The 12,576-nt window shown below is 50.2% G+C and overlaps 1 protein-coding gene across 3 annotated transcripts; it reads left to right on the plus strand.

Moving 5' to 3' along the window:
- The first annotated feature begins 1,292 nt into the window (after positions 1 to 1,292).
- Slc11a1 (solute carrier family 11 member 1) lies at positions 1,293 to 12,140 on the plus strand. Of its 3 annotated transcripts, none has more exon segments than NM_001432092.1 (15): positions 1,293 to 1,314; positions 1,853 to 1,986; positions 2,934 to 3,056; positions 3,305 to 3,424; positions 6,151 to 6,257; positions 6,606 to 6,676; positions 7,022 to 7,089; positions 7,240 to 7,395; positions 8,010 to 8,168; positions 9,675 to 9,764; positions 9,860 to 9,979; positions 10,390 to 10,539; positions 10,909 to 10,982; positions 11,411 to 11,564; positions 11,662 to 12,140. In NM_001432092.1, coding segments are annotated over 13 exon segments (1,455 nt in total). In that variant the 5' UTR covers positions 1,293 to 1,314; positions 1,853 to 1,986; positions 2,934 to 2,984; the 3' UTR covers positions 11,776 to 12,140.
- The last annotated feature ends 436 nt before the right edge of the window (positions 12,141 to 12,576 follow it).

Raw genomic sequence — 12,576 nt, forward strand, 5'->3', positions numbered from 1 at the left:
ATCACCCCTAAGACTCACAAATGCTCATTGCACACGCAGGGATACAAGGCAGGTGTGACACATACCTATAATCTCTGCACTCTGATGCTGAGGCAGGAGGACTGTGGGTTTGAGCCAGCCTGGGCTACATAGACCCTGTCTTGAAAAATCAAGGGCTGAAGCTACAGGCCAATGGTCGAGCACTTGCCTCGTGCTCACCAGAATACCCAATTCTCCCGCTTTAGCCTCTGGAGTACTGGATTTGAGGCATGCTACCACATTGAACTAACAGGTAAGCTTTTGAAAGCAGCTTTTTAAAACAAAACAAAACCTAAGCGCGCAAATTCTACCGCTAACTACGTCGTCCTTGCTGCTGGTTTTACTTTGCATTTTGAGCAGGGTTTCCCTAAATTGTTGGGACCTTAAACTCAGTCTGCAGCCCAGGGGGATGATGAAGATTTCTCCGTTCTGTTATACATATTAATACTCTTATTGCCAAGTAGCGATTCACTTACCTGTTGATGGGCAGCTCGAACAATCCCAGCTTCTGATTACCGCAAATAATATTGCTGTAAACTCCATGTGGAGGTTTTTATTTGGGCATATGTTTAATTTCTCTGGGGTAAAAATGCCCAGGAGTTCATTCTGTGATATGGACATAGCATTGACCCATGGCTGGGACCCTCACAGGTCCACAGGAAAGAAGGACATTTAACCTCCCTCCACCTTCCCATTAGGTAAACCATTGCCCGTTGAACTGCAGACTGAGACGAAAGACCTGACAGGGTATGGGTCTCTGTATGAGCATGTGTGTGTGTGTGTGTGTGTGTGTGTGTTTGTGTATAAATGTATGAGCATGTGTGTGTATATAAGCATGTGTGTGTATATGCTTATATGTATGTATATGTGTGTATATATGTGTGAGTATATGTATATGTAAGTGTGTGTGTGTGTGTATATGTATGTGTATGTAGGGATGTGTGTGTGTATGTATGTGTGTGTGTATGGATCGGTGTATGTATGTATGCATATGTATGTGTATGTGTGTGTGTGTGTGTGTGTGTGTGTGTGTGTGTGTGTTGTGTGGGTGCATGTAAACTAATGGCAGGAAGTGTCTGAAATCAGAGGTAATTTTGGAAGCAATGAACCTAGGATATTGGAACGGAGCCAGAGTTGTTATGGAACATAGGGGATCCAGGAAAGGAAGGAGGGTCAAAGCTGTGGGTTGCCAGCCCTTTCCGCCACAACTGGCCACTTCTGCCTTTGCTGAGTGTTTCGAAACGCCAAGAGTGTGAAATTGTGAGCATGCCCTTGGTGATGTGGAGATGAAATCTGGTGAGGATGGGAAGGGCGTGGATTCCCCACTCTTACTCACTCGCACCAGCACCCATACAAGGGGACAGATTGAGGAGCTCCCAGGCCCGGTGATCACACAGAGTATCCTGCAGCCTGTGTCCCCATGATTCGTGAGTGGTGGCCTCCAGGGACCTAGTGTGATTCAAGTGGGGGTGATTTGGGGTAGCAAGGAAGACATACGTCTCTGTGAGGGCTCTGGTCTGCCAGACACACTGGAGTCAGGCACTTCTATAAAGGAGGCAGAGCACGGGGTCAAGCAGCTGGGGGAGGGGATGAGGGCACTCGGCTTACCCTTCTCTGGGCCTCCTGTCTCACAAATCTCCTGAGTCAGGAGATTTGGATTGGAGAAGTTCTGTGCTCACTGAGAGGGAAGTGATTCTGGAAACCTCCACTTGACACATAGGTGGAATGGTCAGTTGTGGGGAGGAGTGGAGGTCCTGAGAGGAGGCAGGTAGCTGGAATCCAAGGCTCTTGAAAGAAGCACACACCCAACCCAGCATCCTGGGGTCCCTGACAGGTGACAAAAACCCCCAGAGGGTGAACAGGCCCAGTTATGGCTCCATTTCCAGCCTGCCTAGCCCAGCACCTCAGCCAGAGCCTTCCAGGAACACCTACCTGAGTGAGAAGATTCCCATCCCCAGCACGGAACAGGTAGGAGTGTTGGAAATGTCCTCAGTGCATCCTGGGTCCTACCAGATCCTCCGAGATCTTGCAGGCTGGGGACTGGGGATTGAGCATCTTCTGTGACCATGGCAGTGATTAAAGGGCTGCTCTGTAGTTCTTTGGGGAAAAAAAAGATCAAATGGTTCTCAAGAAGACTTTAGCTTTTCCGTGAGGGAGAAAAAGCCTGGAAACTATTTTGGCATTAGAAGAAGGGACCAGGTAGGGACGAACTCGGGTAAAGACGAGCATCAGGCTGGCTCCGGGATGCTGCTCTCCAGCCTTGCCACAGTGTTTCTTTTTACAATGTATTATGTCTATTTACTTAGTCATTTGCAAGTGTGTAGGTGTATCCATTATATAGCATGCATGTGGAGGTCGGAGGACAACCTGTGGTCAGTTCACTACAACGATGTGGGTTCCAAGTTGGGTGGCTCTCTCGGATGAGTGCGCCCCACCCCCTAGCCCCCACTCCCACCAGTCTGCCCCCTCAGTCCCCATTGCCACAATCTAAGCCAATTCCTAGGCAGATTCCCAACACAGAAATAGAGTGGAGTGACTGAGACCTCAGTGGTCCCCAGAGAGAGGAGCTTGCGGTATGAGAAGGATCCGGGGAGGGAAGAGTTGGAACAGGGAGGTTTAACTACTACAAAGTCCCTAAAGACTCTGACAAGCCTGAAAGAGGCTGACAAGTCATGTGCTGGCCAGCTGCAGAGGCTGCTGCTGAACGAGACCCATCCAGAAAGCAGAGCCACAGTGACTCAGCAAATCCCACTGGTCCCTCCGGGTTGGGGCATCGTTGGGTGGCACTGGGTGGGTGATGGAGGTCCAGGGCAGGCCAGCCTGACTGAAGATACCTGCTGAGTTTTTAGCTGAGGGGATGCTCAAAGCTGCAACCACCCTATCTCAAACATGACCCGATCTGCTTACACCCCCAGGGCACATTCAGCCTGAGGAAGCTGTGGGCATTCACAGGGCCTGGTTTCCTCATGAGCATCGCTTTCCTTGACCCAGGGAACATTGAGTCGGACCTTCAAGCTGGTGCTGTGGCTGAATTCAAAGTACTGAGTCTGGGGCTCCATGCTGACTTTGTGGGGAGGGTGGTGTCCTAGCTAAGACGGTGAAGACCCTGTTCTCCATAGCAGGTTGCTTGAGTGTTTTTCTTGAGGATAAGGATTAAGTTCATGCGGGGCAGGAAAAGGTCCTTGGGGAAGCCCCTCCAGAGAGGAGGCTGTAGGGGAGTAGTCTTCCTACCCATTCTGTCTGAGGGAGGCTGTTTCAGCTGAGGGTCTCCTCTGTTTCCTCACAGCTGCTCTGGGTGCTGCTCTGGGCCACTGTGCTAGGCTTGCTCTGCCAGCGGCTGGCTGCCCGGCTGGGCGTGGTGACAGGCAAGGATCTGGGTGAAATCTGCCATCTCTACTACCCTAAGGTGAGCTGGGAATAGGTTCTACAATAAATACATCATTAGCTCCCCAGGATTCACAAGTCCAGTGGGCAAACACCACAGGCTCAATTAGTAGCAAACAGACAAAGTTCCGTAGCTCAGAGCTAGTCACCGCTCATTTGAAAGGGATTTTTTTTTTAATCTTATGAATTCACTGACTTGTTTTTTACATGATGGGAGATTCTACTCAGGGGCTCCTGAGTACTGAATAAGCATGCTACCGTCTGAACTGTATCCCCAGCCCCTTTCAAAGGGATTTAATGTCATTTAGCCCTTTCAGCTCAGAAGGGCTGGAGTTTCCAGGCCGAAGGAAACCCAAGAAGGGTAGGAACCCCAAAGCAGCCATTTGCTTCTAGAAGCAAACTGCTTAACTAACCGTGAGAGGGACTGGAGCTTAGGGTCCTCACCACTGTCACTACCCAAAATGCCTCAGAGCAAGAGGCCTGGTTTCTCTCCACATCCATCTGAACTGGTCTGTGTCTGTTGCTGAAAGAACACCCATGAAGCTGAGTAGTTTAGTTTATTATCCATTTGTCTATCATCCATTATCTATCTATCTATCTATCTATCTATCTATCATCTATCATCTATCTATCATCTATCATCTATCTATCTATTATCTATCTATCATCTATCAATCTATCAATCATCTATTATCTATCTATTATCTATCTATCTAGCAATCATATATCTATCAATCTATCTATCATCTATCTATCTATCATCTATCTATCATCTATCAATCTATCTATCATCTATCTATCTATCTATCTATCTATCTATCTATCTATCTTTTTATTTTTTCAAAACAGTGTTTCTCTGTGTAGCCCTGTCCTGAAACTCACTCTGTAGACCAGGCTGACCTCGAACTCAGAGATCCTCCTGCCTCTGCTTCCTGAGTGCTGGAATTAAAGGAGTGCGTCACTCCTGCCTGGTTATTTTTTTAAAAAAAGATTTATTTATTTATTTTATATATGTGAGTACACTGTGGCTGTCTTCAGACACACCAGAAGAGGGCATCAGATCCCATTACAGATGGTTGTGAGCCACCATGTGGTTGCTGGGAATTGAACTCAGGACCTCTGGAAGAGCAGCCAGTAATTTTTTTTTTTTTTTGGTTCTTTTTTTCGGAGCTGGGGACCGAACCCAAGGCCTTGCGCTTCCTAGGTAAGCGCTCTACCACTGAGCTAAATCCCCAGCTCCGAGCAGCCAGTAATCTTAACCACTGAGCCATCTCTCCAGCCCCTGCCTGGCTATTTTATTTTATTTTATTTACTTAGAGGCAGAGTTTCCCTGTGTACCCCTGACCAACCTGGAACTCAGAGAGACCCACATGCCTCTGCCTCTAGAGTACTGAGTTTAACAGTGTGTGTGCCACCATTTCAGGCACAATAATTTAGTCTATTTAAAAAAAAAAGTTAAAGGGCCAGGCTTAATATAGTTTAATCCCAGCGCTCAGGGGACAGAGGCAGGGGGCTCTCTGTGAATTTGAGGTCAGCCTGTTCTACATAGTGAGGTCTACGACAGTCAGGGCTACTTAAAGAGACCCTGTCAAAAGAGAGAGAGAAAGGGGTGGGGGGAAGAGAGAGAGAGAGGAGAGAGGAGAGAGGAGAGAGGAGAGAGGAGAGAGGAGAGAGGAGAGAGGAGAGAGGAGAGAGGAGAGAGGAGAGAGAGTGCACAAAGAAGAGGAAAGAAGATTAGGCTGAGTGTGTAACAATGACAGAGCACGTGCCCCGCATGCCCAAGGCCTGAGCTGAAGCACCAGTACTTCAAAACAAAGCAAAAAGCCCAAATTAGCTCACATCTCTACAGGTTCAAGGTGCCAATTTCCGCTTAGCTTTATTTAGCATGGGAGAAGGGGTACATGGGGGAGGGGTACATGGGGGAGAGGTGCATGGGGGGAGGGGTGCATGGGATTGGCCTCATCCACCAGGCAAGCATTACCACACAGCATCCTCCACCTTCTCTTTACTTTTTATTTGAGACAGCATCTCACCAAGTTGCACCAGGCTATCCTTGAACTTGTTCTTCCTCTTGCCTTAGTTTCGGGGCTGTCAGGCCAGCGTCAGCAGGTCTGTCCCCTGCTGTAAAGGGTCCCGGAATGTCTCAACATGAGGACCAAGATTCCAATACCCAAATCCTACCAGAGCAAACTCCTTTAAGTGTGTCTTTTTTTTTTTTGGTTTTGGTTTTGGTTTTTCCAGGGTTTCTCTGGGTAACATTCCGGGACCCTTTACAGCAGGGGACAGACCTGCTGACGCTGGCCTGACAGCCCCGAAACTAAGGCAAGAGGAAGAACAAGTTCAAGGATAGCCTGGTGCAACTTGGTGAGATGCTGTCTCAAATAAAAAGTAAAGAGAAGGTGGAGGATGCTGTGTGGTAATGCTTGCCTGGTGGATGAGGCCAATCCCATGCACCCCTCCCCCCATGCACCTCTCCCCCATGTACCCCTCCCCCATGTACCCCTTCTCCCATGCTAAATAAAGCTAAGCGGAAATTGGCACCTTGAACTTACTTTGTTTGCCTCTGCCTCCATTGCTGGGACTAAGGGCGTGTGCCCTCGCGGACCAGCAATTCTGTCTTATAAAACCAGCTGGCATTTGTAAAAGCCACAGGCTTCCAGTCTCTCAGCACAGTTCAGAGCAGGCACAGGCAAGAAAAGTGCCGCCAAACAGCCAGCCTTCTTTTAAGGAAGCAACATCTCCCCATAGGTGCCCCGCATCCTCCTCTGGCTGACCATTGAGCTGGCCATTGTGGGCTCAGACATGCAGGAAGTCATCGGAACGGCTATCTCCTTCAATCTGCTCTCCGCTGGACGGTATCATGCTAGGAAACCCCTCTCAGTGCCAGGCTGGAGGGAGCCACTGTTTCTTTCCTCCCCAGAAGAGGGCTCCCCCTGTGTCTATGTTATCACCCCATTTCCAGTAGACCTGGTGGGAGTCCTTTTCATAGACTTGTGAGTCACACAGCACACAGGCCAGGGTCCCTACCACACCTGGTCCCTTACCTGGTTTTGCCCTTCCTGGGTGTGTATGCATGCGCAACACACACCACACTCCTGCCTCCATCCTCAGCTGTCCAAGCTATTTGGGTTGCTGACTCCCCTCTGAGGGTGGGAACTCCAGATCTGGACCAGGCTGGGCTGACGTGGTCTGCTTGGTTTCAGCATCCCCCTGTGGGGTGGCGTACTGATCACTATTGTGGATACCTTCTTCTTCCTCTTCCTGGATAACTATGGTGAGAGAAAGCCCCTCTTCTTAGGGATGAAAGTGGGCAGGGCTACCCTCATGGAGCCTTGGCTTCTCTCAGGGCTGTGGGTCCCCCTTGGTGCCCTTTGCTCCAGCTGAATGGCTTGAGCAACTCACTTTGGTTTCTGTTTTCATTTTCTGTAACTTGGGACAGAACATCCAAGCATCACAAGGCTGTGGTGAAGTTTCCATGAGAAAAATATATGCTAAACCCTTGGCTCATTGCCCAGGACAAAGTGCTCACAGCAGCCACTCTCAAGTGTTTATTGACAGGGTTTTGTTTTTTTAGTTCCCCTTCATTTTTCTTTTTTTTAAATCCTCGCTGTGTCCCTAGGTTTGCGCAAGTTGGAAGCGTTCTTTGGGTTCCTCATTACCATAATGGCTTTGACCTTCGGTTATGAGGTGAGATATCAGAGTTATACCCCTTCCCTCAAGATCCCTCCCTTCCCTTCCTGGGTAGCCTAAGGGTCTAGGGAAACAGCCTTACCTGCCTTCAGGAATGGGATGGAGGGGAGGATGGTTTTAGCGGGCTGACCAAGTTTCTTCCGACAGTATGTGGTGGCTCGTCCATCTCAGGGAGCCCTTCTTAAGGGCCTGTTCCTGCCCTCCTGCCCGGGCTGTGGGCAGCCTGAGCTGCTGCAGGCAGTGGGCATCGTTGGTGCCATCATCATGCCTCATAACATCTACCTGCACTCGGCCTTGGTCAAGGTGAGCAGAGGGGAGGGAGGAGCCCATTCCTGAGCCTGGATTCCTGCCACCCCAGATGCCTTCCTTGAGGGTCTTAGTTAATGGACTCACTCTCTGCTCAGCCACCTGTAATAACAGGTCTGAGGCAAATCAACAAAAAATCAGTCAAGGCCTAGAAGCAACTGCATCCTCGTGCTGGGGACAAAGACAAGAACGAAGTAAATAAAGAAGGGAACTGTGGATGGTGAAAGGTGCTTGCAAAGGAACTGGTGGATAGGTCAGAGGATGGCATAGCAGACAGGGACAGCAAATGCAACGGTCCCATGGCAGAAACGAACCAGACACGTTTGAGGATGGAGCATGTTGGATGAAGGGAGCAGTGGCTATCAGGGCTGACTTAGAGAGGGACCTCAATGGTCAGATCTTCCTTCATTTACATAATTGGTCACTGTGGACTAGATCTCTGGCAAGGACAAAGATGTGGGCAGGTAGCAGCTGACCAGGGCCTGAACCAGACACCACATAGGGGACTTTCCCAGAACTGTGACTCAGAGCAGACGGAAGTATACATGTGGAAGTAGGGGACACTGGGGAGCCCTGAGGGACTTCGATCCTTCCCGCTCTTATCTTACTAGTCTAGAGAGGTAGACAGAACTCGCCGGGGGGATGTTCGAGAAGCCAACATGTACTTCCTGACTGAGGCCACCATCGCCCTCTTCGTGTCATTCATCATCAACCTCTTCGTCATGGCTGTTTTTGGTCAGGCCTTCTACCAGCAAACCAATGAGGAAGCGGTGAGCCACACTGACCCTACCACCAGCTCGTTTGTATGTCCCCACACCCCATGTCGCCACCAGCCTTGTCAGGGGTTCCAGATCACGGGGCCACATCCTCCGGAATCTCTGCTGGACTCTGAACTCTAGAGTCTTCTCTCTTGATCATCTCAACTCCTAGATGACAGGTGTCAATTACTTTGAAGTACTGCTTGGTACCAGGCATCACCTGAGAGCCCCAGAGTAAAGCGAGCAAGTCCTACACCTTTGCTCTTGTATGTAGCGAACACAGGGAAGACATGAAGGGACAGGAAGCCAGCCCACGCACCAGTGAGTGCCCAGGGATGTTCGGAGTTAGAACGGTGCAGGGAAGTAGCTGCAGGTGGGGATGCAGAATGACAGGGGCTAGGGCTGGGATCCCTGAGGGAGCCTGATGGCTCTGCTCCCTCTGGAGGCAGGGGCTGATCAGTGGGGGGCGTGCAGGGACTGGGAGTCACTAACCACTGCATTTGGAAGTCCTTGCTAAATGCCCTGTGTGTGTGAGGGGAGCATCCATTCTTGGGTGTCACTCTGCCACCTAGCATGAAGGGGAGAACACTATGGGGGACTTTGAAACCTAGTTTTCCTTCCTTCCTTCCTTCCTTCCTTCCTTCCTTCCTTCCTTCCTTCCTTCCTTTCCTCTTTCTCTCTCTCTTTCTTTCTTTCTTCCTTCCTTCCTTCTTTCCTTTCTTTCTTTCTTTCCCTCTTTTTCAAGATGGGGTTTCTTTGTGGGTAGCCCTGGCTGTCCCAGGCTGGCCTCAAACTCACAGAGATCCACCTGCCTCAGCCTCCCAAGTGCTGGCTTTAAAGACGTGCACCACCACCACCACTCAACGGAAGCCTATTTTCCAATGACTGCAGGGCTCTTGGATGAAGGGGGAGTCATGGAATGGTACCGATCCCAGGGACCGGAAACCCAGTTCTCACCTGGAGCTGCACTGTAAACTCTAAGAACACATCCACAGGAAGAGAATAAAACCAAGCTGGGCATGGTGACTCTAATCCTAGCACTCGGTAGACAAAAGACAGACCTCTGGGAGTTCAAGGCTAGCCTGGTCTACATAAGGAGTTCCAAGACAGACAGGACTACATAGAGACACTTCATCTCAAAAAAGAAACAAACAAACAAACAAACCAACAACAACCAAAAAACAAAATCAAAACCCAAACCATTATTGGCAAAGTGTATCTAGACAGATTTAGCCTGTAGGAATTCAGGTTTTCTTTTTATTGTTTTGTGTTTTGAGACTAGGGTTTCTCTGTGTAGCCTGAGCTGCCCTGGAACTCACCCTGTAGACCAGGGTAGCCTCGAATTTACAGAGATCTCCTTGCCTCTGCCTCCCACGTGCTAGGATTAAAGGTATGCATGACCACCGCCAGGGCTAGACCTCAGGTTTTTAACTCGTGTTAGGGCCTAGCTGGGGTTCCGATTTTCCAAAAGTGAGTTTGTGTTTTCCCACCTCCCTCTTACTGACTCCCTGCCTGCAGTTCAACATCTGTGCCAACAGCAGCCTCCACAACTATGCTAAGATCTTCCCCAGGGACAATAACACAGTGTCAGTGGATATTTATCAAGGAGTAAGTGCCACTCAAGCCCAATGTTTGGCCACGCCTTGTCGGGGTTGGGTCTCTGCTGGGTGGGGCCTCTGTCTGATCACACCTTCTCCGTTTAGGGTGTGATCCTAGGCTGTCTCTTTGGCCCTGCGGCCCTCTACATCTGGGCAGTAGGTCTCCTGGCAGCGGGTCAGAGTTCTACTATGACCGGCACCTATGCAGGACAATTCGTGATGGAGGTTGGTATCGAGGGCCCAAGGACAGTCGAAACACTGCTAAAAGCTTGGATGCTGGGCTTTTCTGAGTTGCAGAGGGGTAAGATGACAGAATCCCCCCAAACTGTTCCATATTCAGCAACCAGGTATGGGGATCCTCCCTCTCCCACTCATCCTTCTCCTACCAACAAGAGTCAAAGCTGCCTCCATTTCTTTTTTTTTTTTTTTTTTCTTTTCTATTTTTCGGAGCTGGGGACCGAACCCAGGACCTTGTGCTTGCTAGGCAAGCGCTCTACCACTGAGCTAAATCCCCAACTCCGCTGCCTCCATTTCTAAGACAGACAAATGCATGTGTGTGTGTGTGTGGTGGGGGGGGGGGTGTTGGGAGTGAGTGTCTGAGATAACCGAGGCCACGGGTGCTTGGTCCCATCAAGGGTTTCCTTAAGCTGCGATGGTCTCGATTTGCACGCGTCCTTCTCACTCGCTCTTGCGCTATCCTGCCCACTGTGCTGGTGGCTGTCTTCCGAGACCTGAGGGACCTGTCCGGCCTCAACGATCTACTCAATGTTCTGCAGAGTCTACTGGTGAGACCCACGGTCTAGCTAATAAGGAACACAGCAGCCTCCCTGCCCTCCTCCAAAAGTCCTACATGTTTTGCCCTAAACCCTCACAGGAGTCTACAACCACACTAAAAAGCAAGAGTCCCCACTGTCCCCACTCCACAGGTGGAAAAACCAATGCTTTGGGTTGGTTGACTGGAGGCTAAACTGGCATTCCAACTCCAGCACTCTGAGAGCCCTGCATACTTTGGAGACACAGAATACTGTTCAGGGCTCCTAGGGAAGGCCCCCAAAGACTCCCGCCCTGCCAGAGGAGAGGCAGAACTCGCCACTCTCACACCCTGCTGTACCAAAGCAGGGTCTCTCAGCCTCAGTCTCTACCACTCCCCACAGCTGCCCTTTGCTGTGCTGCCCATTCTGACTTTCACCAGCATGCCAGCCGTCATGCAGGAGTTTGCCAATGGCTGGTGAGTATTCCCTTCCCAAACCACAGTGTTACTGCTTTCTATACTCACAGCCACACATAGGCACGAACAATGTTACCTCCACCTTCCCATGAGGCCGCAAGACCGTAAAGAACCTGCCCAGTGCCACGCAGCTACTAAGTGTGGGAACTAGGATTATTGGGGGCTGTTTCTAGAACCTGGGCTTAGCTTCAGCACACTTCTTGCCAAGTCCTGTCAGTAATGGAGCCTGAAGGGCCCCCAAGTGGCTAGTGGGGTCTGTCTGCTCTAGACCACACAGGTCAGAGAAGGTGTCTGTCCTGCTTCCCGATCTCTAGTCTGAGCTAGGTGGAGGTCCTGAGGGTGGGGGTCAGTGGGGAGACCATCCAGGTGGTCCAGCTGCATCCAGCCTGCCGCTCCACAAGCCAGCTCTGAGCATCTCCCTTCCCCAGGTTGAGCAAAGTCATTACTTCCTGCATCATGGCACTGGTCTGCGCCATCAACCTGTACTTCGTGATCAGCTACCTGCCCAGCCTCCCGCACCCTGCCTACTTTGGCCTTGTGGCTCTGCTCGCCATAGGTTACTTGGGCCTTACTGCTTATCTGGTACTGGGGTTAGCCAAGGGCTAGGGAGGACAGGAGAGGGAGACAAAGGGACTTCGGCAGAGCTCTGGCCTCTCCTCCATTCATGGTCTTTCCCCAGGCCTGGACCTGTTGCATTGCCCATGGAGCCAAGTTTCTGACCCACAGCTCCCACCAGCGCTTCCTGTATGGACTCCCTATCGAGGAGCAGGAAGGCAGGGAGGGTTCCGGGTGATGAGCACAGTGACCCAGCATCCACCAAGAGGAAGGACACAGCAGGGCAATTGAAGGTCCCCTACCAGCTTTCTGGATTACCTGTCTCCAGTTTGGACAAGTGCTGTACCTCAGAGTAAAGTGTGCTAGGGACACCCATCTTACCACAACCTAAGAGACTTAAAAACACAGTGCCTAGGGCTGGAGAGATGGCTCAGCGGTTAGGAGCACTGGCTGCTCTTCCAGAGGTCCTGAGTTCAATTCCCAGCAACCACATTACAACCATTTGTAATGGGATCCAACGCCCTCTTTTGGTGTGTCTGAAGACAGTGACAGTGTACTCACATACATGAAATAAATAAATAAATCTTAAAAAAAAAAAAAAGACACTAGCCACCCTTTCAGAGGACAGGGATTCAATTCTCAGCATCGACATGGTGGCTTTCAACTGTCCAGTTCCAGGCCATTCAATGCCTTCTTCTGGCCTTCTCCACTGGCCCTTCCATGCCCATAGTACACAGACAAACATACAGGCAAAACACCCGTATACATAATACTTAAAACAAAACAACAGTGTCTGGTGCTTAGCTCCTAAAAGACACCCCAAAACTACTTATTTGGTGCAATCTTGTAATCCTAGCCCTGAGGTAATAGTACAAGGCTGAGGTAGTAGGAAGGTGAGTTCCAGTATATACCCAGACCAACTCAAACAGAACCGCCATGACACCACTGTGTCCCTCCAGCACTTGGAAAATGAAGGCAGGAGTCTTAAAGAGTTCTAGGGCATCCTCTTGTTATAAAGTGAGTGCAAGACCAACCTGGG

Source organism: Rattus norvegicus, chromosome 9 (assembly GCF_021556685.1).
Source record: "Rattus norvegicus strain SHRSP/BbbUtx chromosome 9, alternate assembly SHRSP_T2T, whole genome shotgun sequence".
Taxonomy (NCBI): domain Eukaryota; kingdom Metazoa; phylum Chordata; class Mammalia; order Rodentia; family Muridae; genus Rattus; species Rattus norvegicus.